We start from the raw sequence: 24,418 nt of genomic DNA, 5'->3' as shown, positions 1-24,418 counted from the left end.
ACACCAGGGGAGACTTGGGGTTTGATCCAGACTAGCTCTCCTGGAACCAGGCTTCAAGCTGCTGTTCTTGGAAAAAGTGGCTCCTGTGTTCCCTCAGCTTTAGTCTTCATGGTGCAGTGGAATCTAAAATGTACAGCTTTTGCTACAGACAAAGTTTTCTTATATGTTCTCACTAACGTGCACGATATCGCTGAAAAATTGTTGAAAGATGTACTTTTAAAAAAAGGTGCCTATGGCAAAAAAGGAAAAAATGATTTTATCATAAGATCTAGATGTTTTGCTGACGTACGAAGTATGTGTATACTGGAAGTTTGACATGAATACACTGGTGTATATTGAATCTCATTCATGTGTATTTTGTAGATAATGGAAAACGAAGGTTAGTGATTTTTTTTTCTGTTTTTCAAGGGTTGAGAGTGTAATATATTAATTGTTCAAGGACTGGTTAATTATAATAGATTTGAAACTAGAAGACACTGAAGGCATCGGAGCGTTTTGACGTCTTGACTTAATTTCTTCTAATTTTAACTTTTGATTTCTGATTCGGAGGTTTGAAGCGATGGGTATTTCTATTCGATGACAGGTTGAGTGACTTTTAAGAGAGTGGGTTGTATATTTGGTGTAAGTACTTTGGTTTTTTTGCAATGGTCGCTTACATTGTGTACTATATCCTCAATAAAGGACAGCTGTTTTTGTAAGACCTGTCTGTGCACTACATTATTCATTTTACAGTATGTAAAACAACACTTCTCAACAAGGCACTGTTCTGTTTCAGGTGGCAAAAGACAAAAAAGGTCAATGGTGTGCACGACTAATACAGAGATTTAGGTATTGGGTACAGCCCTCTGATTGGCTGAAGACTCTACAGTGTGGTGTCTTGTCACTACGAAGGGTGGATGGTGAACAGCTAACACCTTGTCATTGAGGTATCCGATCTTTCGGATGTTCTCTACGTTCTCTACTCTGTCCACCATGCTCAGATCTCCCATGGAGTCTGCCAGCAGGATGATGTTTTGGCTCCCTGTCTGCTGGTTGAAGAGCCCGGAGTTCTTCAGTGCCCCACCCTGCTTGTTATAGGTGTGGATCAGCTCTCCCTTGAACGCCCGCAGAACGCCCTGGGGCGTTTAAACAAGAGACACACGGCCATATCATTTACTGTTGCATATTGCATAGAAAGTAATAAGGCTGGCATTTCAAAGCCACCGTTGACTTACATGTTATGTAACATTGAAACTTATTATCTTCAGTTGAAACTAGGAAATTTTCTATGGATATCATCCATTGCTCTCTTTCCTAACTGGAAGAGAATTTTAAGGTCTTGAAAGCTTCTGATTAATTATTGTTCAGTCAGTCCAGTTAAAGGTGTCCTTCTCTTTGTCTAGCTGGACTGACTCAGCTACCATTTTATCTATCAACACCCATAGCCTCCAAGCTATTTCGCAGGCTGGTTTTACAAGTCGTACGTTCTCATCGAAGTCCATGTAGTTGGAGACCACCTTGATGCTGGGGTGAAAGACTCCAGCCTGGCGAATGATCTCCTCTAGGACATCCCTGATCCCCGCTGAGAAGATCACCAGAGGAATGCTGTGCTTGTAAAGCTCATCAAAGAAAGTCCTGAACCCATCTCTAGAAAAGGGGAGACGAGCGAGACGACATAGCTTTTAACGGGGATCAGCTTCCTAAGCACTGTGGTACACAGGGTTTCTGTGAACAGTCATTCCAGGCTGGAGGTTTTAGTTTAATGGAGCAAAGGTCACAGCTAAATGAAGTGCAAAGGTAGCGGGCAAATGTTAATAAAAATGATGTCACAATATATAGAACATCATTACCTCATGTAAGAATAAATTAATATATATATATATATCTATATATATATATATATATATATATATATATATATATATATACTGTATACACATACAGACACAACCACATACATATATAAATATGTAAAGCTTGTCAAAGAAATTTCTGAAGATTTTAAAGGTCAAGACTACATAATGTGGAAATGCTCCAGGCAAACTGCAGCAGTCATGCCTACCTGAGCATCGCGCCCGACTCCCTCACTGTCATCTCAAGCTGGTCCTTTCGAATCTTCTGCTCTACCAGCAAGTCATGGGCTTTCATCCACCTGGAGAACAGCCACAGTGGGTCAGCCACGACGGGAAACGTCTTTATGGAAATATACAGCACACTACGTCTTCATGCACAAAGCGTTTTTTTTTTTTTTTTTTTAAAGCAAGGTAAAGCATCTCTGCAAACAATATGTCAAATGACAAAACAGACCATCAAAGCATTGGCTGAATGAATACTAGGCTGTGTGCTGTCTTTGCAAGTGGAGCCAGTTATGTTGGAACAGTGGCAATGCTATGGTTTACGGTGCTAGAGGGAGTAAAGTGAAGGTCTCAAAACTTTACTCTTTATTGCAGGGAGTGCATACTGTAATTGTCTAGTATTAATCGTTATTATCTAGTTGTGATTGTATTCTAGTTTGTTTTACCTGTCAACCCAATGCATTCTGGTACGTTTTATCTGTCAACCCAATGCATTCTAGTACGTTTTATCTGTCAACCCAGTGCATTCTGGTACGTTTTAGCTGTCAACCCAATGCATTCTGGTACGTTTTAGCTGTCAACCCAATGCATTCTAGTACGTTTTACCTGTCTCAGGTACCATTCCTGGCTTTAAGAGAAGCAGAACTACGCTTACCAGAATGCACTGGGTTGCGAGTTAAAAAGGCTGTCCCGCTGAACACGCAGTCACCTTAGTCAACAGGGGAAATAAAATAAAATAAAATGAATATATATTAGTATTTCTGAACTCAGCGGGCTCGAAAACCCACAGCTGAATTTTTCTAGCAAAATCTGAGGCGGTCGCACAACAAAATGATGTACAGACATCACATATAGAGATTCGTCGTAAAAACTGATAGCAAATTTCATAGCGCTGCAAAACCTAAAATGTTACACAGTTTCATGGTTGGGCCTAATGTACCACAGTCAATTTGAGCGAGCGGATGAAAAGCTTAGCAAAATAAAATCCACTCCCCCCACGACAAGGCATAAAAAACAACCACACTTCTGCCTGTTTGTGTTCGGTCACTGCTGTAGTTAATATCATTCAAGTTCCAGCAGCCTACAGAATACACGAAGAGCAGAGTACAGTACTACTCAACTGACCCAGTTCTATTACAGAATAATACTACACCTTGTCTAAAAAAGAAAAAAAACATTTCTATTAGGACAAAACATGTTTGGACATGCGCAGTATAGCTTGGATTTCAGAAAAGAGCATACTCACCATTTTCCAGCAAGATTCAGTTTTTCTAAAATAAAAATAAAATGTTTTTACAACAAGTAGCAATGATAGTACACAGTGACACGAAGAGGCAAAGCTAGCTAAAGCTGTTTTATTTTATTTTATTTTTTTTAAAGATTTTTAAAGTGATATTCATCCGTTTCAGCATTCAGCGGTATACAAAATAAATAAACGTATATTTTATGAACAAATGATAACGGAAGGTCAACATAAAGGAGAACATAAAGTCTGTTTTGGTAGATTTAATACAAGTTTGATATTTATCAAACTGATCTAGTCATTATTTTTCACAGTCTAGAATAGGGTTACCACATGACTCCATGACATCACTGATGTATATAAGTTCTGATGCTACCTTTGAATGTAAACATCAGTCTCTCTTTCCTACTTTCACCAGAAGATAACCTTTGAGGTCTTGAAAGCCTGTGATTAATTATTGTTTAGTTAGTCCAATAAAAAGTATCACACCTCCTTCTTTTTGTACATTGTTGTAAGTTCTTGGAGTGGAGTCTAGAACTTGCATCTCTCTGAGCTCATCTCATTATGATGCAGTCACTGTGTGTGTGTGTGTTCTAGAACTTCTTGGATATGAGATGGCAACAGAAATTTAGTAACTGGAAAGCAGGTTTTCCAGAGCAGCTGTGTTATTATCAATGCTGAGGAGGTGGCGATATCTTTTTGGTACTGTCATAGAAAAAGAAAAAAAAGGTAAATAAACACAAAAACAGATATACATATATATATATATATATATGTATATATATATATATATATATATATATATATATAAAAAAAAAAAAAAAAAAAGAGACAGAATTGAATGGAAGAGCCATCCGCTTCGTCAAAAGGTCAGAAATGCAACATGGAACGCAAAATGAGTGCTATGGCTTGCACTGTCTTCAATGAGCTGAGACTGGAGGGGAAGCTGTGTGACGTTGTGATCAAAGTGAACGGGATCGATTTCAACGCTCACAAGAACATATTGTGCAGTTGCAGCTCCTACTTTAGGTCAGTAGCTGAAAAACAAAATAGTGTACATTGTAAAAACTTCATAGAAAAGCAACAGTGAAAACACAATGCCAATGTTGGTCACCGATACAATTTCCAAATCTTAAAACATCATTATCATTATAATACTGAAACACAGTTAATTAGGATTGAGTAACTCTCTTACAACACATTCTAAACATTGTTTTGAGTGTTTTAAGCTTTGGAAATAGTACCGGAAACCTGTTCCCATGGTGATGTACCATGATGATTTTTTTATTTGTTTTTACTACTTTAATAGTTATGCATTATTGAATAAAACTTGAATAATATTATTCAGAATCATATTATTCAGTCACACTTAGGGTGGCCATAACGCCCCAGTTTGGTCACTGGGGCAATTTGACCAATGTTATATCTGTCTAGCTCAGGGTCTCCAACCCTGGTCCTGGAGAGCTACAGTGGCTGCTGGTTTTCATTTCAACCTGTCTCTCTGTTACTTAATTGAACCAATTATTGGCTTAATTAGTCCAGATGAATAGGTGTTCCATTTAGCCACTGATGATGTAAAGACACCTATAAAACCTGCTGGATAGGGGCTCTCCAGGACCAGGGTTGGAGACCCGTGGTCTAGCTGAACACAGCCCGGGTTGTTTGAACTCACGCTGCAATACATTCTGGTACCTGTAGTCCAGTATCTCCTCAAGGAAAACCACACAGTCACCCTAGTCTTTTATATGTTATCTGCAGGGCTCTGTTCACCAGTGGCTGGAACAACACAGAGAAGAAGGTCTACAACATCCCAGGGGTCTCGCCGGACATGATGAAGCTGATTGTGGAGTACGCCTACACACGGACGGTGCCTGTCACCAGCGACAACGTGGAGCGGCTTCTGGCTGCTGCCGACCAGTTCAATATCCTGGGGATCGTGCGAGCCTGCTGCGAGTTTCTGGAGTCTCAGCTCTGTCTGGAGAACTGCATTGGGATCTGCAAGTTCACCGACTATTACTACTGCCCAGACCTGCGGCACAAAGCCTACATGTTCATCCTGCACCACTTCGAGGACATGATCAAGGTGTCCGAGGAGTTCCTGGAGCTGGCCTTCTTCGAGCTGAGGGACATCATTGAGAAGGATGAGCTGAACGTCAAGCAGGAGGACGTGGTCTTCGAAGGCATCTTGAAATGGATCTCCCACCTGCCCGAGCACCGGAAGCAGTTCATCTCCACGCTGCTCCCCAAGGTACCAGCCGCTTGTGGTAATGTATGTTATCTGTAGGTATAAAATGTCCTGTCTTTCACCACAACAGGGTGAATACACAATGTTTTACAGAAGAGATGTTTACAGAATTTCCCCAGACCTCAGTTTGAGGACTGTTCTACGCAACTGTTTAATCAAACAAATTAAAGTAAATACCTTTGATAGTTTAGCCCAATGTTCTTCCGCCCCTTTTAATAGGTCAACCCTATACACTAGATGTCAGCGGGATTATCAAGCAGGAACATGTTCTGATAATAACTCATGCTGCAACTCTACAGGTGCGGCTGTCCTTGATGAACGCGGAGTACTTCATGAACAACGTGAAGAACAATGACTACGTGAAGGATAGCGAGGACTGCAAACCCATCATCATTAATGCACTCAAGGCCATGTATGACCTCAACATGCACGGCCCGTCCAACTCCGACTTCCGCAACCCCTTGACGCGCCCGCGGCTGCCCTATGCCATCTTGTTCTCTATCGGGGGCTGGAGCGGGGGCAGCCCCACCAATGCCATCGAGGCATACGACGCACGGGCCGACCGCTGGGTCAACGTCACCTGTGAGGAGGAGAGCCCACGGGCTTACCACGGTGCCGCCTACCTCAAGGGCTTCGTCTACTGCATTGGTGGCTTTGACAGCGTTGACTACTTCAACAGCGTGCGCAAGTTCGACCCGGTGAGGCGGACTTGGCACCAGGTGGCACCCATGCACTCACGTCGCTGCTACGTCAGCGTGACGGTGCTGGATGATTACATCTACGCCATGGGTGGCTTCGACGGCTATGTGCGGCTCAACACAGCAGAACGTTATGAGCCCGAGACCAATCAGTGGACTCTCATCTCACCCATGCATGAGCAGAGGAGCGACGCTAGCGCCACCACGCTCCATGGCAAGGTGGGTGAACACAGAGTGCACAAGGGTTGTGGATTGCTTTTAGAGTTCTGAATTGTACCAGGGAAATCCCAGGGAAAAGAACATCAATTGTTCACATCAGAGATCTTGTTGACAGAGGTGTCCTCTCCCTCTTTGGAAGGGTATTGAAACCTTCGTAGAAATTAGTCAAGTAAGGAGTTTCTGCTCTTCCCTAAAACATCAGTATTGTGGCATTCTTTGGCTGTCACGTTGTCTCTCAATGCTCCCATGCCCTCCACTAAAGGATCAATAAAACTTTTTTCAGGCAACTCCTTCCTTGGCTAATTAAGAATTCTCATAGCACAGTACATGGGTGGTTTGACATCCAGCAGTAGAGTTTCTTCACTGGACTTCGTTTTGTTTTTTAACAGGTGTATATTTGCGGAGGCTTTAACGGGAATGAATGCTTGTTCACAGCTGAAATGTACAGCCCTGAAACGAACCAGTGGACAATCATCACCCCAATGAGGAGCAGGCGCAGTGGGGTGGGGGTAATTGCATATGGGGAGCAGGTCTATGCGGTAAGGAACCGTCTCCCGAGTAAAGATAAGGGTGTACACACACACACGCTTACAGTCATTTAATGGCACACAGGAGATGAACAATTCTAACACATACACAGAAAATTGCTACAGACGCTCAAGAGACTTACCTTCCTTTGTTTATACAGTGTTTGGATACGAGATTCACCTGCAATATATCATAACACACACTTGTAAATGGGTTATTCAAACAGCTCCAATTTTTGAAAGCCATCAAAAAATTTCAAAACTGACACCTGTATAGCTGAAACGTGTTTTTGTTTCGGTCATTGTTCCTAAACTGTTTCATGTAATTTGATGAATGTGATCATATTGTTTGCGCTCATTTGAATGCATTTTGATTTACACGCCAGCTTCTTGACCTTCCCTGGCAAAAGAAATTGGGTAATCCATTAAGCAGGATTGTCCTCATTTGAGGACAGGCTACTTTGTAATTTTTCTGATCATTTTAACTGGCATCTCCGTTATTTAAATTCTCTCTTTAACTTATTCTAATTTTATTCAAAAGAAAAATGTGTTTGGTACTTTGGTAAAAGAATAAATACAAAATTCACCAGTCTTGTCCTGCACTGAACCCTTGCCCCTTTCTCCCCTCCTCCACCGGGCAGGTAGGGGGCTTTGATGGAGCAAACCGCCTGCGCAACGCAGAGGCCTACAGCCCGCTGACCAACACTTGGCGCTCGGTACCCACAATGTTCAACCCTCGCAGCAACTTCGGCATCGAGGTGGTGGATGAGCTGCTCTTCGTGGTGGGCGGCTTCAATGGCTTCACCACCACCTTCAACGTGGAGTGCTACGACGAGAAGACTGACGAGTGGTACGACGGCCACGACATGAGCATCTACCGCAGCGCACTGAGCTGCTGTGTGGTCCCCGGGCTGCCCAACGTACGGGTGTACGCCGCGCCCCGGGATGCCCTGCCCCACCTCGCACAGCGAGATGAGCTCAAACTGTCCGCTTCCACCAGCCTCCTCTCAGCCTGAGGCTCACACATGAGCCTGGAGCCCAGCTTTCTTACAGACACACCCGGTTAGGCCTTAATGAAGAACAAACAAACAGTTTTATCAATTATATCATTAACATTGAGAACCAAATGTGTGTCTTTTTTTAATTAGAAATACTAATGAGGAAATAATTAAGTACAAGTAGCTAGGGGGCTAAATTCTCAGAGGTTTAGATTCAAAATTGTTATTGGCTTACTTTTTTTATTTTATTAAAAAATAAAGAATGGATCTGAGTTAGGAAATCAACAGGTATTTTGTGGTAAATGCAGAGTATAACCATGGGAAATTTGCTAAATTATCATGCAAAAATGTTATAAGGGTGTACCCCATATGGCGTGAATTTGTTCAAACATATTGTACTCAGTCATAAATCATACCACACAAAGAAGGAAAAACTACTATAGGAACTGGTTCTAAAGATTTTAATAGCCTACGTTTTATTTACTTAGCAGATAAAGTTAACATGGTCCATTAATGCACATACATTATACTGTATAAATTTATATTTATATATCCATCTAAGTTTTTACCACTGTACAATCACATCAATTTCAAGTAAGCATCACTAAAAAAGCCACAAATAACAAAAAGCACTTAAAAAAATAATCATAACAATAATAATACAAATAAAAAAAAGGAAACTGTAAAACGCTTTCAGATCAAAGTCGACGCAGGCAGAACATATTAAAGACGTAATCACTAAGGGTTTTAAAATAGCTTCAGTATTTCTTTTTTGATTTTACTACTCTCCCCTTTCTCTGTGTAGCTGAACTCCTACAGCTAATTTCAAATACACTTTTTTCAATTAAAAAAAAAAAAAGGTACGAAGCCACTTGAGAAACCCTTGTCTCCATGCTGGTCCGCACCTAGGTCAATTTAATACAGAAACAAAATAGGAAAATTTTTTATTTTTTGCCCACGTCTTAAACGTTTACATTGAGTAACAGTCTGTTGTTGCTAAAGAAATTATACCGGCGTGCTCTCATAGCTCCAACACTCATTTCTCTGGAAACATTACACATTGTTCTTGGTTCGAGGCAAGGGATTATGAAGTATGTCTTCAAAGACTAAATACTCAGTCATATCGTTCTTTTAAAATGCAGAGATGAAAGCCATAAGGATGTCATAAAGTACCATTTCTGAAAAGTATCAAAAAAATTAAATAACTAGCTTTAAAATTGCCCTCTTTTATTCAGTTTTATTTTTCTTTGCACAGTGCTTATCAACACCAAATACTGCAATTCTATTTCTCTCAAGTGGAAATGTTTCTCTTGCTGGTAATGGTAAGAAAAAAAAAAAAAATATTGGTCTGCCCCCCATTTATACCAAGTAAACCAAATGCGGACTGCAGCTGGATGAGAACTTATCAATACATGAACGCATAACAGCTCTTCTGACAAGCCTCTGTATCCTGGTATAGCTAGTGAAAGTAACCCTTAGAATATGCGTGGAATGTAAGTGGCACACAAATGACTGGAATGTTTGATCTGTGCAGGTTAGTGATGATCAATAATAATACAAAAAACTAATTTATTAATTGAACAAAAGTGACAATGGTTTAACAATAGAGCTTTTCAGGGGACCCAAGTTTGTACTAGGATTTTGCTTATGGATTGGGGTTGCCATCATTCGGGAATGCAAGCTGGAATGCTGGATATATTGCCAGTGCGTGCTGCTGAAACCAGGTGCAGACACTTGAAATGCATCCAATAGGGAATCTGGTCAGTTGTATCCAGTTCATAACCGGATCAATGCAAGCACGTCACCTTGTCTCTGGTGTTTGAAAAGCAATACATAAGGGCTGTATACACATTGCGATAGTGCAGTCCTCTTCATTTACATGCTAATACTACATGAATCCTACTGTGCACATTTTACACAATACCATCTCTGGATTTTATTTCATTTCTTACCTGTGCATTCAGGGCTGGGATCGATTCTTGTTTTTAATTCCAATTCCATTTTAAAATCAATTTGCAATTCCAATCCCCATTCCCTTTTAATCAGTGCCAACACATCATTGATCACAAATTGCAACTGGCAGTATTCTGTTAAATTGAGTTTCCCGCAGTAGCAACAAATTGCTTAAGCTGGAGTCACTGTTGCATTAGTCAATTAAATTGGCTTCACATGAAAGCCTCTGAATTGATTTGATTTTTAAAAGGAACTGGAAACCTCAAACCCGTGTGCAATAGCCTATTATGTGCGTTCGCTGTCGTTTTCTGTTGTTATTTCTACCTGGATCATTACTTACCAGGCTTACTAACTATTCCTCTAAAAACATCACTTCTAAAATGGTCACCAGAGTGTGCAATTGTAGCGTGTGCTCCCACTGAAACTCTGGATTAGTGCTAGCATATTTGGCAAGCACGTAAAATAATGATTTAGGTAGAAATGATGCCGAAAGGCTGTGTGGTCCAGTGGTTAAAGAAAAGGGGCTTGTAACCAGGAGGTTCCCGGTTCAAATCCCGGCTCACTCAGTGTGTGACCCTGATCAAGTCCCGTAACCTCCTTGTGCTCCGTCTTTTGGATGAGCCATTGTTGTAAGTGACTCTGCAGCTGATGCATAGTTCACACACCCTAGTCTCTAAGTCGCCTTGGATAAAGACGCCTGCTAAATAAACAATAGAGAAAGATAAGCGCACACAATAGGAAGCCGTTAAGTAATTAATTATTCTGAAAAAGCACCTAGTATAAAATCCCTATGACTGACACTACACAAAGATAACTTCTTTTAACCAGTTATTTGAAAGCAATGTAGCTATCTGTATGTTAGCAGGGCAGCCCCTTGCATGCTTTCTATCCCTTTCAGTCTACATTAAGATCTAAAGCACAAGACAAACAAAATATACAAGTGCAAGCAGAATAAGACTCAGTTGAAGAAAGTCATTCTTCAGTATTAAACAAATCCCCTTTTTGCTTTCAAAATCCAAAAAGTCTCTTCACTGTGTCACAAGAGCTGTTTGGAGTAACACATATATATTGCACAAAGCTTGCAGATCGAACGCTGGCATCTGTTGATCTGTACATAAAGCTTCAACATCACAAGATCATAACAATTTTTTTTTTTTTTTTTTTTTTTTTTTTTTTTTTTTAAAAAAAGAGTCAATTTGTTTCATCAACATCTGTAACGCATGCACTTAGTCCCTACTATGGTAACTAGCTCAACCAGCAAATGTCAACAGGCACAAATCAACATCTTAATGCTTGTTCTTCACTTCTAGAGTATATGCAACCACCAAAGGAAAACTTTAAGATGCAGGAGTAGTCAGGACTGAATTTCTTGGTGAAGTACGCTCGAACTCTGGAAACATCTTAACACTCTATTTGGGACTGCAGTTGCCTCCTTAGGGTGAGGGTGCGCCTGTGCAGCTGCTGCATCTGCTGCATCCTGTCCCGCTGCCGGGCCAAGTTCTGTGGCATGGGGTACCTTTGAGTCCCGTACAGGTACCTATAAGGGATTCGGACGTGGCACGCCGTTGCCCGGCAGCGGGGCTGGGGCATGGGCGGCAGGAGCATCCAGCGCTTCCTGTCGGCGCAGTAGCGGTACGCCTCCTTGCGGTACTGCTTGTCGACATCGTCACTGTTCTTCCAGCCCCCGATGATGAACACGTCCTCCCTGAAGTAGCAGATAGCGGCCCCTTCGCTGCTCGTCACCTCTGGGGGTAGACTCTCCAGGATCTCGTCCGGGGTTCTGCTCATGATCTTCTGCTTCACCGCCTCGTCCCGCACGTCTTTGTAGCTCTTGGGGCAGCAGGAGGCAGTATGATAGAAGTTGGTGGTGGCCACCGCCATCTGGAAGATGCAGTAGTTGTCGATGAGCGGCAGCGACTCCACTTCCTGCCACTGGCGGCTGTCTGTGTCGTAGCGGGTGGTGATGGTCTTCAAGCCATCTTCGTTGTCCGCGTCCACCGGTGTCCGGGCGGTGAGGTACACGTAGCGGTCCTCCACGCTGATCGCCTTCACGTCACGCAGGATCTTGGGCGCAGATTCCAGGTTGTGCCACTTATCCTGCTCCGCCTCGTAGACGCTGACGTCTTTGAAGCCCGGGCTGAAGTTGCCGTGCCCCCCGACACTGTACAGGCTCTCTTTGATGCAGCTGAGCCCAAAGGAGTGCTTCCGGGTGAGAAGGTTGCTCACCTGCTCCCAAGTGTTGCGGTTTGGGTTGTACCGCTCCATGGTCTTGGCGAAGCCGGGTTCCATCGATCCGGCCACATAAACATGCGACTCCGTGGTGGCGATGGCGTGCCCGTCCAGGTGGTTGTGGATGTGAGGCAGGTTGACCCACCTGTCCTCATCGATGAAGTATCCAACGCACTCGCTCAAGTAATCCCCGCCTTCTGACACGCCTCCCACAACCATGATCACATCCATGTTCTGGCCGAAGCGAGGCTGGAAAGAGGCCATGTATGAGGCCATGTAAGAGGCCCAGTACTCCAAGTCAGCGGGCTTGGCGTTCTCGAACCTGATGGCGTGGCCCTCGACCGCTTCAGAGACGAGCTTCAGGCAGGCCTCGTTTTCTGTGACCATCTTCTCAGACTTGACCACCCTGGTCAGGTAAGTAGGCTTGATCTGGGGCAGACGAAGGAGCCTGAAGAGCTCCTCAAAGTACTTCTCACGCTCCTCAAAGTTCTTCTGGACCCACTTCACGACGGCTTCGAAGAGGACCTCCTCCGAGTCCACGGTGATCTCGGCGTCCGACAGCCAGTCCCTGACCAGGTGGTAGGGCAGCGTGTAGAACTCCTCGTCCTGGATCACTTTGTAGAAGTTGCGGCGGATCATGTCTGCGGCTTTCAGAGCGAGCTGGTCCAGGGAGTACATGTGCGCCAGGCTGTGCACCGCCACACAGTTGGTCAGGTTGAGCTTCTTTTTCAGGAACTCCCCGCAGAACTCTTTGAGCTGCAGCAGGAGGAACCTATGGAGGTAGTTTTTAAAAAAAAAAAAAAAAAAAAAAGCAGAATTAAGATGCACAAGTATCAAGTTAAAAATTATCATGAAGTATACATATATTACACACACATATGCACAGTACACCCTCACTGTAACACCCTTCATTACAACAAACCAGGCCCCAGGACGCAACGCAACCCCCCCCCCCCCCCCCCCCAAAAAAGTTAATATAAACACACACTCAACCCCGGTTTGTATGCACAGGATGCCATCTCCACAGTGAAGTCAACTCTTGTCTTAATAAAAAGCGCGCTGTGTAAACTGCACCTCAAATGAAAATAATTTCATGTTGCACAAAGCTGGAAACTATACTGATCTTTTGAAAAAAGCAGTAACGCAGGCATATCTCTGTCATGAATACATGTTGTCAGAAAGCACTCTTTTTTGACTTGTTCGGCATCCGTGCGGCAAAGCAAAATTGATTACAGAAAAAACAAACAACCACCACCACCAAAAACCCTGAGGCTCTGGTGAACTTTTCATGTCGGGTTGATTTGAATAAAAGATCAGTTTGTGATTCTTCCATGTTGGATTAAGATTTGGCACACTTTGAAACGATTCATGACAGACTGATTTTGAATAAAAGTTCAGCTTCAACTTGGGATTTTTGCTTTCTGTACTGCGTTTTAATTCTTTAACAAATAGGATAAAACAAAAGGCATAATAGTGCATACAAATGACAAACAGTCACATGTAATTCTACTTTTATTCCTAATCACTAAATTTACTCCAACACTTTATCCTATATTTTGATTGTCCTTTAGCTATAATGAACGCCTCGATGTTGGGGTCCAAAAGGCTTGGACCCCAGCAGGTTTGTTATAGTGAGGGTGTACTGTGTAATATTACATTATATATAAATAAAACCAATAAATTAAATCAGGTAACGGACTGGAGGCTTATAGTGGGAAACTATGGTCCGCGAGGGCTGAGCTACTAAAGGAAAGTGGTGTACTAAATATGACTAAATAACTATTATAGTATAGCTGTTACAACTAGAACAAATAAAATAAAGAACACCAATAAATACCATGAACATGATAATTCAGAAATTTTGCATGTTGGGATGATGAGCATGAATACCATGATTATATATAATATTAAATGTAGGGATAATTAAATAACGTATTGTGTTTCTTTTAGTATTTTTATACCCAGGTAAATGTAGCGATTGGGCTCCACTGCATGCAATGGTTAAAGCCCAGCTCTCTCATCTCATTAATAAATAACTTTAGAATGCCATATTGGTTCCTGCAAAGATCACTCACAGCATATACACTGCGTTAGTCATTTTATTAGCTCTCACTCCAATTGAAAACGGACCCTTCAATGAATGAATGTTACTGCAAACCAGATTCAACTACATTGCCACAAACTAAGTATACCCCAGTAAGGCAATTCAATCTTATTTTCGTAGCTTCAGTACATGCAGGTTCAACAAACGCGGACTCTTAACCTGTTGGTTGCAGCGGTAAGTGTTACAGCATACATTCTGCACACATCTATGTCTAAAGCATCCTTTGTATCAAAAGCAATTCACGGTACCAACTGCGCTGACATCTCGTTGTCCTTTGCATACCTGTCTGCAAGCTCCAATACTTCGTGTACATTGGCGGTGCTGACCCGTATCTCCCCGGTGTACATGAACTGAATGACGCTCTCCACAGTCTCCGGGTCTGGCCCTAGTTCCGAACTCCATTCTTTCATCTCCACCCGGCCCGAGAGAGATTCAGAGAACTGTCCCCCAAGCAGCGGGGTGAAGTAATCGGTGGCCGCGGCCAGGACCGACCGGTGAGCCGAAATCTCGCAGCTCTGCACCCCCCCGGAGGCCGCCCCGCTGCTGAAGGCCAAGGTAACATCACAGAACAGACCGAGCTTCCTCTGCTCGTTCTGCCGGCGGGAGAGCTCGGAGCAGTGGGACGAGGAGGTGAAATCCTCGGACTCCTCCGAATCCCCGTCCCCGGCGAGGGAGCTGCCGCTACTGCTTCCTCCTCCTCCGCCGCCGCCGCCGCCGCCGCCGCTTTGGTTAGGTTCCTCTAGGTTTTGAGCAGCGGCTGCCATCTTTGTTGTTTTCTAGATTTTAAATTAAAAAAAATAGCCCAGAAGAAAAACACACAAACGAGAGTGACATTGCACACATGCAACACAACCGCCCACCGCATGAACTAATGACGTTCCACGCAACAAGACTGCAACGAGCAAGGCGTGGGAGCAGAATGGTGGGATTAATCACTTTATTGTCAGATTGGAATTAAGCAAATTACCTTATCTGCTTCGTTATTTTTAGAACTTGCACATATTCTCCTATCCCAGCACGCAGTTAATTTAAATGTTATAATTAGAATGCTGAAATCGCATTCTAACGAATAAGTCTATTTTACAAACTTTTTTTTTTATTTTTAATATCGGGTTTATATTGTGCATTTATTCCACGCGTTAAATGTCTTGCCTACTGACTGTGCAGATGTATAAGGGTCACTCTCTGAACGCAATATATAATACAAAATACTATAAACTATTTAATAGAATTATTTAATAGACATAAGATATTACGGAAGCCCTTAACCGCAAGGTGAAGAAAAAAAAAATAATAGGATTATCTTGAAAAAAGTTTTTTTTTCTGTCGCGTTTGTGGGTTTGGCTTATGCTTTGACAACGTCCCTCCAAAACTTTTAGACCGACAGTAGTATTAGATATGAATAAATTAAAACGAGTACTATACCACATAAAGGCTGGCAAGCTTTGAAAAACAAAACAAAAAAAAAAAAAGACGAATGCGTTTGCTTATCTTACAAACCCTGATGTGTACCGCACACTGCAAAAATCAAGCCACTATTGTACCTGCTGGTAAGCGAATCTTTGATCAGGTGTCTGACAGGATTTCAGTTTCCTGTCCAAACTTCCTGATCCTAGGAGCCGCATGCCAGCTAATCTTGACCAGATCGATGATCCTGGACATATTGGTCGCTTCTCTGTCTCATGAACATATGTGTGGTGGTATTTGCACTGTAGTAGGCTCATAGCATACATGACTATTTATTTCGGTTTCCTTACAAATTAGATAGAAACTAGTTACTCCAGTCAAGTGCAACCAACCACCAACTACTCTCTTTTACACGTTTACCGTGGTTAATTGTCTACCATATTTCCATTTCCCATAAATTTCTCTAAACCGAAGTTGCCTTAGCAAATCTACTTCTGCCAAAGTCACCTCCTGCAAACTGGCTTAAGATTACATGAGTGCATGGAAGTCTAAATCATTTAAAAAAAAAAAAAAAAAAGGCAGAAATTATATTTGTTAAAAAAAAAAAAAAAAGAGAGAATAATGCTCTTCTAGGCAGAAATATCACATATACACAACACACGGCATTTAACCAAGTCATTTTCTTTATTTTAACTTACACACCATTGTTGTTTTTTTTCTATAATAATGTTGATGCACATTTATTTAACATCAAAGAAAATACAATATTATAAAGCACACTGCTCTGTGTTTGGAGTACAAGTGATGCATCTTGGATCTAGCCAATACTAAGAAGCAGCTAGAGGAAAGCTTTAAACCGTACTCACAGTAACAGAGTTAAAGCTAGTCTACAGTAAGCTACAATCAGAAAACACCATGAGCTTTGATGATGTTGTCCCTTATGTTACAGTGTTAAGACGCCACCCTGCTGTGAGTTTGAGTTGCAAAAGCAGGTTTTTATAAAATGTTGCACATTTTACCAAGATCATCTCATTTACACTACGCAGGGTCCTTTTTTTTTTTTTTTTTTTTTTTTTTTTTAAGTTCCCAAAAGTTGCTACACCGACAGCAACCTTAGCAAAAGTGGCATTTTGTGGCTCAGCTTTTACTGTACAAAGCCATTTTAAAAAGATGCAAGGCTCTTAAGATAACTGTTTTGTAATTAAGCAGTCTTCCTAATTAAACAGTATATGCACTCGCCAATAGGGAGATCTCTTTTCACATTCCTTTGCAAGCTTTGCACTTTCAGAGCTCTTTACTACTGCTCAATTTTTTTTTCACAGCACACAAAATGCATGCTTTCGTTTTTCAATCACTCCTACAGCCTGTACATATTCCTTGCTATTTGGCTTTTTCTATTGCTAGTACTGAACAAAAATTGATAGCATTACATGAGATGATCCTCTTAAAAACACCATTGTAGCAACAGAGTGATACACACAGCAAGGCTATAGTTATGCTAAACAAGTTCTCTACTGTTGTAGCACGTAACACAGAGAGCTTCAAACTGTAGCAATCGCCCCTTTCAATCTGATTATTTAAACTAGAGGTCTGATCGCACAGTTCAGTTGCATTGTTGTTGTTGTTTTTTTTTTTTAAGCATGTCATGTTACACTCAAAAAATATGAAGAAAATATAATAGTTAACCCAAAACCCTCCCCAGCTCCGTACATCAGTTTTCTATATAGTGCAGAAAAAAAAAAATCCTTCAACTGCCCACTAGGTGGCACTCCAGGGCTTCTTTGATATTACATGGTCATGTGTTCAGGAAGAACATAGGAGATGTCATCCCAAGGATGGCGGTACAAACCCTGCTTCAGCCTCTTCTGGTCCAAATAGTGTCCTGTGTAAAGTGGAAAAGAAAATGTGGTTTTGTTAACTTACAAATCAGTTGCTGTTAAACGTGTCTATAAAAGGATGGGAAGTTTTCCCCTTGTGAAAACAGATCAAATATTTACTATGTCGTTTGAGCTGTAAATGGAACTACCATATATTTGCAGAAATTAAAGTTGTCTCTCGGCACATTCTTATTCTTAAATTTTGCTTGATTCTTTGCTCATTTTAAAAGGTATTTTTAGTTTCCCGAGACAGCCAAGGGAGGACAAACCCGCTTACCGATGAAGCCCATGCTTCTGCCTAATACGAAGATGCCATTCAAGGCTCCAATATCCACGTATTCATCGGCTTCCTCCCTGTAACAGAAGTTCCACAAAGGAAGGTCAGTGTCACAACAACAAAACAGGAGATCAGACAGATTAACAGTCTTTTTCAACGGATCCTTTCAGTCGCATGTTTGCACAATCCCACTCCTCACTGTGCTCTACTTTGAAATCCGCACTGGTTAGAGTCTCGCTGAAATACAGAAAGTTCGTTCCTCACCGCGTGAAGCCCCCACAGGTCCTCAGCAAGTCCACAAACGCCACGCCAATTAAGCCGTCAACGTTGAGGATGAGGTTGGGTTTCTGTGGGGAGAAAAAAAAAGGGAGAATACAAAATTCAACACAAAGACTTGCACTGCATGCAATACTGGTCCCTGGTCACAGTCACAGAGAGAGGGGTATGAACTGAAAGGGTTAGGACTATCTACCTTGGAAGTAGTGATTTTCTCCACTTCCAGAGCATAATCCAGCAGAGGAGTGGCTGGGAAGTTCTGCTTCACATAGTCCTTCAGAATCTGAACCCTCATGTCTGGGTTGTTTATCTGAAACGAAAGATGGGAATAATAACACGCATCAACTCCCATGTAGAGTACAGCTGCTGTCAAAAAGAAGATGGAAATAGACAAAAAAAAAAAAAAAAAAGGACATTTTTACTATGGAAGTTGTTTCAACTTTAATGGAACTACCTTAGGGTATATATTAGCAGAAAATTAACTCGTCACACTAAAACGTTTTCCATGTTTATCAAATCCTGTGTAGGCCCACTGATGCAATTTTGCTTGGCTGGGACAGAGAATGCATGGTAACAACTATAAAGGCACTAAATCATTGGTCGACTCGATTTCTTGATGCATTTAAAAATCCAGGAGTAAAAACTTACACACTACAGCCCCCTCTAGTGCCAGGGAAACCCTGTCTGCGTTCACTTACTGATTTAACTCTGTGCCCAATCCCCATGATCAGCTTGCCTTCCTTCTTCATTTTGTTCACAAACTCCATGGGGATGAGGCTGCTGTCGAAGGCTTTGCTGAACTGCTTGGCTGCTGCGTCTAAAGCACCACCGAACCGGTCCCCCTTTGCAGGACACACAGCCACAAAGAACGTTGTTGTTGTTATTATTATAATTATTATTATTGTTTAAGTCCTGGCAGAACATCAAGGTCCCGCCTTATCTTCGTGCTGTTTCTTAGCCCCCCCCCCAAAGAACTTACAATGGTGAGCAGCCCGGAGGTGAGGCTGGAGATGAGGTCCTTCCCGGCTCTGGCACAGACGATGGTGTTGTGAGCTCCTGACACAGCGGGCCCGTGGTCTGCAGTGACCATCAGACACATCTCAATGAACTTGCAGGCATAGCGAGGCAGCCTGCAGGGAGCAGAGTGCACGCTGGTGTAAAGATGTTGATAAAACCGGTTCCAAAAAGGTTCCAAGGCAGGGCCTTTGTATTCAATGCATTTTATTTATATAATACCTTTCATACCACAGTATCTCAAAGTGCTTTATAGGTCTGTTAGAAGTATGCAGTATCAAGTTGTGGTAAAGAATTGCAAAAGTAACAATACATAATAAAATCTAAAACTGGTGCCCAATTTGACCCATAATGCCATTACACTAACCCATGTATTCTCATTATGAGGCAGAATGCAAATTGCATGGTCTCTTACCTATAGCTCCCCACTGTAGTATGAAACCAGTTAAATTACTAACGTTTGTGCTAGGAATTATTTAATTCCTTAAAAATAGGGCCCTGTCCGTCAATCACCAGTCTAGTACACCTGGCCTCTCGAGCTGCAGTCTAGAACAGTCCGGATTACTCTCGCTCTCTCCCTCTCTAGCTCAGTCTAGAGCAATCCTCTCTACAGCAGTCATGGATTGCTTTCTGTCCAGCGCAGCCGACTGGGCAGCCTCTCTCAGGCTCACCTCCTCTGGAACCAAAGCAGTCCCAGCACTCCCCCGATCCCCATCTCCTCCTTGAACACCTCTGTGATGGGCATCCCTGCGTAGATCAGCTCCTGCCCCCGCTCGTCACAGATACTCGTCATGAAGGAGGCCGGCTTGCGGATCAGACCCAGCTCCTGCACAGACACACCGGGAGTTACATTGTGGAACAACTTGGATTTTCTACTTGCCATGCTGAGAAAGTATCTCCAGAAGGAAACGGTATATGGATATCTGTTTGTACTGGCCTGAAATTGCATATAGTGGGAATACAATTGTTATTGAAGAATGCATGAAAAAGGAATGTATACCAAGTTTCACTGCTGTTTAATCCTGCCATACATCTATCTATACATGCATCCATCCCCTATGTACCATTTTTGGCTTTATTAAATCCTTCTAATAAGATATGGTATATAGATTTTTGTACTATTGAACCCAGGAGATTTAACTATCGAGACCCAGGTCTCATTTACAAGGGGGTCCTGCAAAACAATATATAAAAAAAGACAAAAACCATGCCTGTGTCAAACTTAAAATCAGCAGCATACAGAGATCAAAGAACAGAATAAATAAGGCATATTATTTGTTAATGTGGACTGAAGGAGGAGAAGCACTGGCAAGGAGGTTCTAAGCAATTCTCCAATAGGATCTTTAAAACCACAGAGAACGATGATCAAATTCTACCTTCATACTACAATGGAAACCGTTGCATATCTTCAGGAGTTGATAGATACGCATGTATATATGTTATATTAAAAATAATAATAATTAAAAAAAAAGAAATGGTGTTCTACTTATGCGGACACCTCCGCTCTATCCATTTCGGCAGGGCGGAATAATCAGATAACAGCTGAAGCAACGATTCTTGCAGAAAACCTTCACATTGCTGTACAACCATTTCAGCAACTTGTTTCCTGCACCCACAAGCCCGATTCTGCAATGCAGCACACACGAGTGGGTTCAGTTCGCTAGGAGGCAATTCCTCCAGACTTACCCGAGCCCACGAGTAATCCATTGGCACCGTGGGAGGAGGCACCTCTTTTGCAGGTACGATCACACCCTTAGCAACAAGCTCGTCATACACAGACCTGCGGAGGAGGTAGGACAGGAAAAAATCAAAACCTCAGTCCTCTGCTGCGGAGCTAGCAAAACACACACACACCCTCAGATGTAAAACCATAACAATATATAAACACACATATATATTTAGCAAAGAAAAAGAAAAAAAAGGGTGCATGCTTGTACATCCTCACTGACGTACTTGATGGCGTCACCCAGCTCGTCAAAGCTCTTGGGCACGATGGCTCCAGCCTCTGCCAGGGCCTGGTTCTTGGCTACAGCAGTCTCAGAGGCCTGGTTAGCACAAGCTCCTGCGTGGCCAAACTGGACCTGAAACAGAACCAAGACACAGCCATGCATAAATACCCATCAAATACTTGGTCTGATGTACACCATGAATTTAAAAAAAAAAAAATTTAAATACATTTTTTCCCTGCAGCCTGGACAGACTAGATCAGTGTTTATTAACTTTGGCATTATGTGGACCCCGAACTTAATTATTCTGGATTTGTGATCAAGTATTTATAAGAAGACGTTTTCATTTCAAACCATCCTACTGCATGCTTTTCCTTCCACACATTAATAATGAATTTGTCTGACACACTTTTGCTGCCTGCGGCGTGCCACATATATTGTTCCAATTTCCTATTTAAAACATCCTTTCAAGATTCAAGGGATGTTCACCAATGGCAATTAAAACTTCTTGCATTGTATTGCTAAGGCTTGCAGCGCGCTGTGTTGCACTCACCTCGGAGGAGAACATGGTGGCGCAGGTCCCAATACACCAGGACACCATGGGCTTCGTGATCCGGCCCTCCTTGATCCCCTGGCAGATCCTGTACTCTTCACAGCCACCGATCTGTGGAAGAGGCAGCAGAAGATGCGGTTTTACAAAGCCAACTCCCCAGCACTGCGTTTCTGATACTTCTACTGCAGCTTTTACTATTACCATCCACCAGCACCACCAGGAGGACTGGTGAACTAAAGGGAGTGTTCCTCACCTCTCCGAGCAGAACGATCATCTTCACCCCTGGAGTGTCCTGATAACGCAGCACATGGTCCATGAAGGTGGAACCAGGATATCTGGAGAAGAGAAAAGGAAAAAAAAAAAAGGTTTCGGTCATAGGTTGAAAACGAAGACTAAACATGGTCAAAAAAGACAATTCTATTAGGAATAAGGATTTCAAAGGATGACCTAGCTAACCAGGGTGAATCCATAGAGATCTTATTTTTATTTATTTTTCAAAAAGAGATGTCCTGGCCCAATATTATAGAATCCAGACATGTAAGGTGCAGTCAGATCAATGCTGTAGACCAGCGGTTTTCAAACAATTTCTTTGGTGGCCTCAGAGAGCACTTACATTTACTGGTGGCCGCACAGCAAATTTTTCCTAAATATACTTCATTAATTGTTTGAAAAATGAAGAATATGTGGATATATGCATATCTAATATAGTTTTCAATCATTGCTGCATAATTCAGAGCTAAATTTAACAATGCTTTTACATAGTAAAACTCCATAACAAATCATAAATATACCGTCGTTGATGATTAAGGATGTTGGGCTACTCTGGAGCTGCTGTGGCCGCACAAAATCATGCTGGTGGCCATGTTTGAGAAACCTCCCTACCTGTCCCCCCCGATGGCCACCCCCTCATAGACTCCATCGGTCGTCCTGGAGATGATGTTGTTCAGTTCGTTGGACATCCCCCCCGATCGAGAGACGTAGGCCACGCTGCCGGGGCGGTACAGCTTGGAGGCCAGGATGTTGTCCAGCATCCCACCTGTGTTTCCAATCTTATAGCAGCCAGGCTTGATACCACCAACCTGAAACAAAAATAATTCAGAAGTTTTCCTTCAAACCATGGCCCATGCCTTAATGAGGCTAGAAATAGCTTATACATCCCCTTCGGTCACTGCGTGCATAACTGTGCCATGTTAAGTTTCCTATCTAGCGATCCATTTCATAATGCATATATGTTTAGTTTTGTCAAATAATCTAGCTGCTTCCAAATTAGCTTCTAACAAGCAAGCATAGGGCAAAGGGTATATTTTTATGAGAGGAACAAATAAAACAATTGCAAACAATATTAAAACTATAAAGAAACTACTGCAGCTGTATTATTGTTCACAGTCGATTCTTTTACAATGGAGGAGTACTGCACTGCTTTTAAAGAACAGCGGCTCTCTTTTTTTGGGGGGGTGGGGGGGGGGGGGGGGGGTTCCTACCGTGGGTGGCCGGTCCGATGATGGTGACCCCCTTCTCGTCTGCTTTCTTGATCAGTTTCCTGGTCTGTGCTTCTGGGATGCCCTCTGCAATGATAGCTATGGTGTGGATCTGAGAAAACAGAAAAACAAAGTCAAATGTGCATCATTCTTGAGTAGCTCTGCAAGTCTCCCTAAGGTTGAATGACTGCAGGTGAACAATCTAGTGCTTCCAAAAGTCTTTCACAGTTGCAAAGCAAGGCAGTGGTCCGAGCTCCAGGAGGAGACAGCAGACGAGCTGCCCTCCCTGGTAAGAGAGAGGGCCCATCCTGCGTACCTGAGGATACTGCATGGTCTCCATGCTGCTGTCAAAGGCAGAACGCAGGGAGGCGAAGTTAATGAGGACGTCGACTTCGGGGTGTTTCTTCATGGCGTCGCCCATGCTCTTGAAGACTGGGATCAGGATCTCCTTGTGGCCCCAGTAAAACTTCTGTTTGTGATCCCCACTGCAGAAGAATCAAATCAATCTTTAATTTTATATAGCGCCTTTCACAGTGGACGACCATCACAAAGCGCTTTACAAGATGCAGTAACAACAAGAATCCATAATAATTCAAATAGAGAAATGCATAATACGCAATAGTAAAAAATAAATTAAAAAAGAAAGCATAATAGATTCAAAATAGTGGAAAGTACATAATACATGATAGTAGCATAATACATAAAATAGTACACTAAATACAGTGGAAAGTGCACAATACATGATAGTAACATAATACATGAAAAAAAAAAAACCACACTTGCAGACTATTTTACTGCAGGATTACATATGCATTTATAAATAAAAACTATGGGAGAAAACCAGAGGACAACTACACTGTGCATGCATCTGGCATTCAGCTCCGTTTTGGTGGTAGCAAATGCTGAACACTGATACTTTGGTGTTAAAGTGGCACAAAGTCACAGCAACACGACTGGTTGTTGCTTGCAACATGTTGCACCATGTAGACTTCATGGTCATTAATAATTATTAAATGAACGCTAGCCTCACGTTAAAGCAGGGCGACACTCACGTGAAGGGGTACACCATCGCTGCCACAGAGGGCTCCACCCGAGAGCAGATGTAATCGAAGTCTAGCATGCCCTGCACTGCCCTTGTCTGCATGCCCCAGACGATGGACTTGGTGTGGCTGCTGAACAGGGTGGTAGCTTTAGCTGCGCAGGGAGAAAACAGATCACAAGAAGAAGGGACATGCTGAGCTTCCCCAGTTTCCAGACCTAAGCAACCCCCGCACCCCATTGGCCAGAATTGCCATCTTAAAACTTTTAACATTTTTCCCA

The 24,418-nt window shown here is 42.5% G+C and overlaps 4 protein-coding genes across 7 annotated transcripts in view; 1 reads left to right on the top strand and 3 right to left on the bottom strand.

Moving 5' to 3' along the window:
- The window catches only part of LOC121301743 (cytosolic 5'-nucleotidase 3-like), a 4,262-nt gene extending 1,745 nt beyond the window's left edge, over positions 1 to 2,517 (bottom strand). Inside the window, exons 1-4 of the mRNA XM_041231339.1 lie at positions 2,501 to 2,517; positions 2,042 to 2,131; positions 1,464 to 1,626; positions 913 to 1,115 (exon numbers count right to left, since the gene is read on the bottom strand). Coding sequence (XP_041087273.1) covers positions 913 to 1,115; positions 1,464 to 1,626; positions 2,042 to 2,131; positions 2,501 to 2,517 — 473 coding nt within the window. The remainder of the gene's footprint in view (positions 1 to 912; positions 1,116 to 1,463; positions 1,627 to 2,041; positions 2,132 to 2,500) is intronic.
- A 2,593-nt stretch (positions 2,518 to 5,110) lies between these two features.
- Positions 5,111 to 8,002, top strand: LOC121301742 (kelch-like protein 10). Its single transcript, XM_041231338.1, has 4 exons — positions 5,111 to 5,545; positions 5,842 to 6,459; positions 6,849 to 6,998; positions 7,628 to 8,002. Exons 1-4 carry the CDS (start codon positions 5,126 to 5,128, stop codon positions 8,000 to 8,002), a joined length of 1,563 nt encoding a protein of 520 aa, XP_041087272.1. The 5' UTR covers positions 5,111 to 5,125.
- A 3,086-nt stretch (positions 8,003 to 11,088) lies between these two features.
- On the bottom strand, positions 11,089 to 15,132 carry LOC121301992 (kelch-like protein 11). The gene is made up of 2 exons (XM_041231755.1): positions 14,553 to 15,132; positions 11,089 to 12,938 (listed from the first exon to the last, which is right to left on the bottom strand). Exons 1-2 carry the CDS (start codon positions 15,032 to 15,034, stop codon positions 11,339 to 11,341), a joined length of 2,082 nt encoding a protein of 693 aa, XP_041087689.1. The 5' UTR covers positions 15,035 to 15,132; the 3' UTR covers positions 11,089 to 11,338.
- Positions 15,133 to 17,315: 2,183 nt separating this feature from the next.
- Positions 17,316 to 24,418, bottom strand: part of LOC121301860 (ATP-citrate synthase) — a 27,614-nt gene continuing 20,511 nt past the window's right edge. For all 4 annotated transcript variants that reach the window (XM_041231521.1, XM_041231520.1, XM_041231522.1 and 1 more), the window contains 15 exons: positions 24,151 to 24,292; positions 23,415 to 23,583; positions 23,107 to 23,210; positions 22,503 to 22,700; positions 21,874 to 21,955; positions 21,621 to 21,731; positions 21,075 to 21,202; positions 20,808 to 20,901; positions 19,793 to 19,947; positions 19,087 to 19,237; positions 18,806 to 18,949; positions 18,304 to 18,417; positions 18,096 to 18,178; positions 17,832 to 17,908; positions 17,316 to 17,559 (listed from right to left, as the gene is read on the bottom strand). In XM_041231521.1, coding sequence (XP_041087455.1) covers positions 17,465 to 17,559; positions 17,832 to 17,908; positions 18,096 to 18,178; positions 18,304 to 18,417; positions 18,806 to 18,949; positions 19,087 to 19,237; positions 19,793 to 19,947; positions 20,808 to 20,901; positions 21,075 to 21,202; positions 21,621 to 21,731; positions 21,874 to 21,955; positions 22,503 to 22,700; positions 23,107 to 23,210; positions 23,415 to 23,583; positions 24,151 to 24,292 — 1,847 coding nt within the window. In that variant the 3' untranslated portion in view covers positions 17,316 to 17,464. The remainder of the gene's footprint in view (positions 17,560 to 17,831; positions 17,909 to 18,095; positions 18,179 to 18,303; positions 18,418 to 18,805; positions 18,950 to 19,086; positions 19,238 to 19,792; positions 19,948 to 20,807; positions 20,902 to 21,074; positions 21,203 to 21,620; positions 21,732 to 21,873; positions 21,956 to 22,502; positions 22,701 to 23,106; positions 23,211 to 23,414; positions 23,584 to 24,150; positions 24,293 to 24,418) is intronic.

Source organism: Polyodon spathula, chromosome 28 (assembly GCF_017654505.1).
Source record: "Polyodon spathula isolate WHYD16114869_AA chromosome 28, ASM1765450v1, whole genome shotgun sequence".
NCBI classification, from domain to species: domain Eukaryota; kingdom Metazoa; phylum Chordata; class Actinopteri; order Acipenseriformes; family Polyodontidae; genus Polyodon; species Polyodon spathula.
This window is presented reverse-complemented; position numbering and strand designations above follow the sequence as displayed.

Coding starts and splice junctions, on each gene's coding strand:
- LOC121301742 (XM_041231338.1), top strand. CDS start 5,126: ATGATGAAGCTGATTGTGGAGTACGCCTACACACGGACGGTGCCTGTC. Junction 5,546..5,841: donor TCTCCACGCTGCTCCCCAAG/GTACCAGCCGCT, acceptor GCAACTCTACAG/GTGCGGCTGTCCTTGATGAA. Junction 6,999..7,627: donor ATGGGGAGCAGGTCTATGCG/GTAAGGAACCGT, acceptor TCCACCGGGCAG/GTAGGGGGCTTTGATGGAGC.
- LOC121301992 (XM_041231755.1), bottom strand. CDS start 15,034: ATGGCAGCCGCTGCTCAAAACCTAGAGGAACCTAACCAAAGCGGCGGC. Junction 12,939..14,552: donor GTATTGGAGCTTGCAGACAG/GTATGCAAAGGA, acceptor CTACCTCCATAG/GTTCCTCCTGCTGCAGCTCA.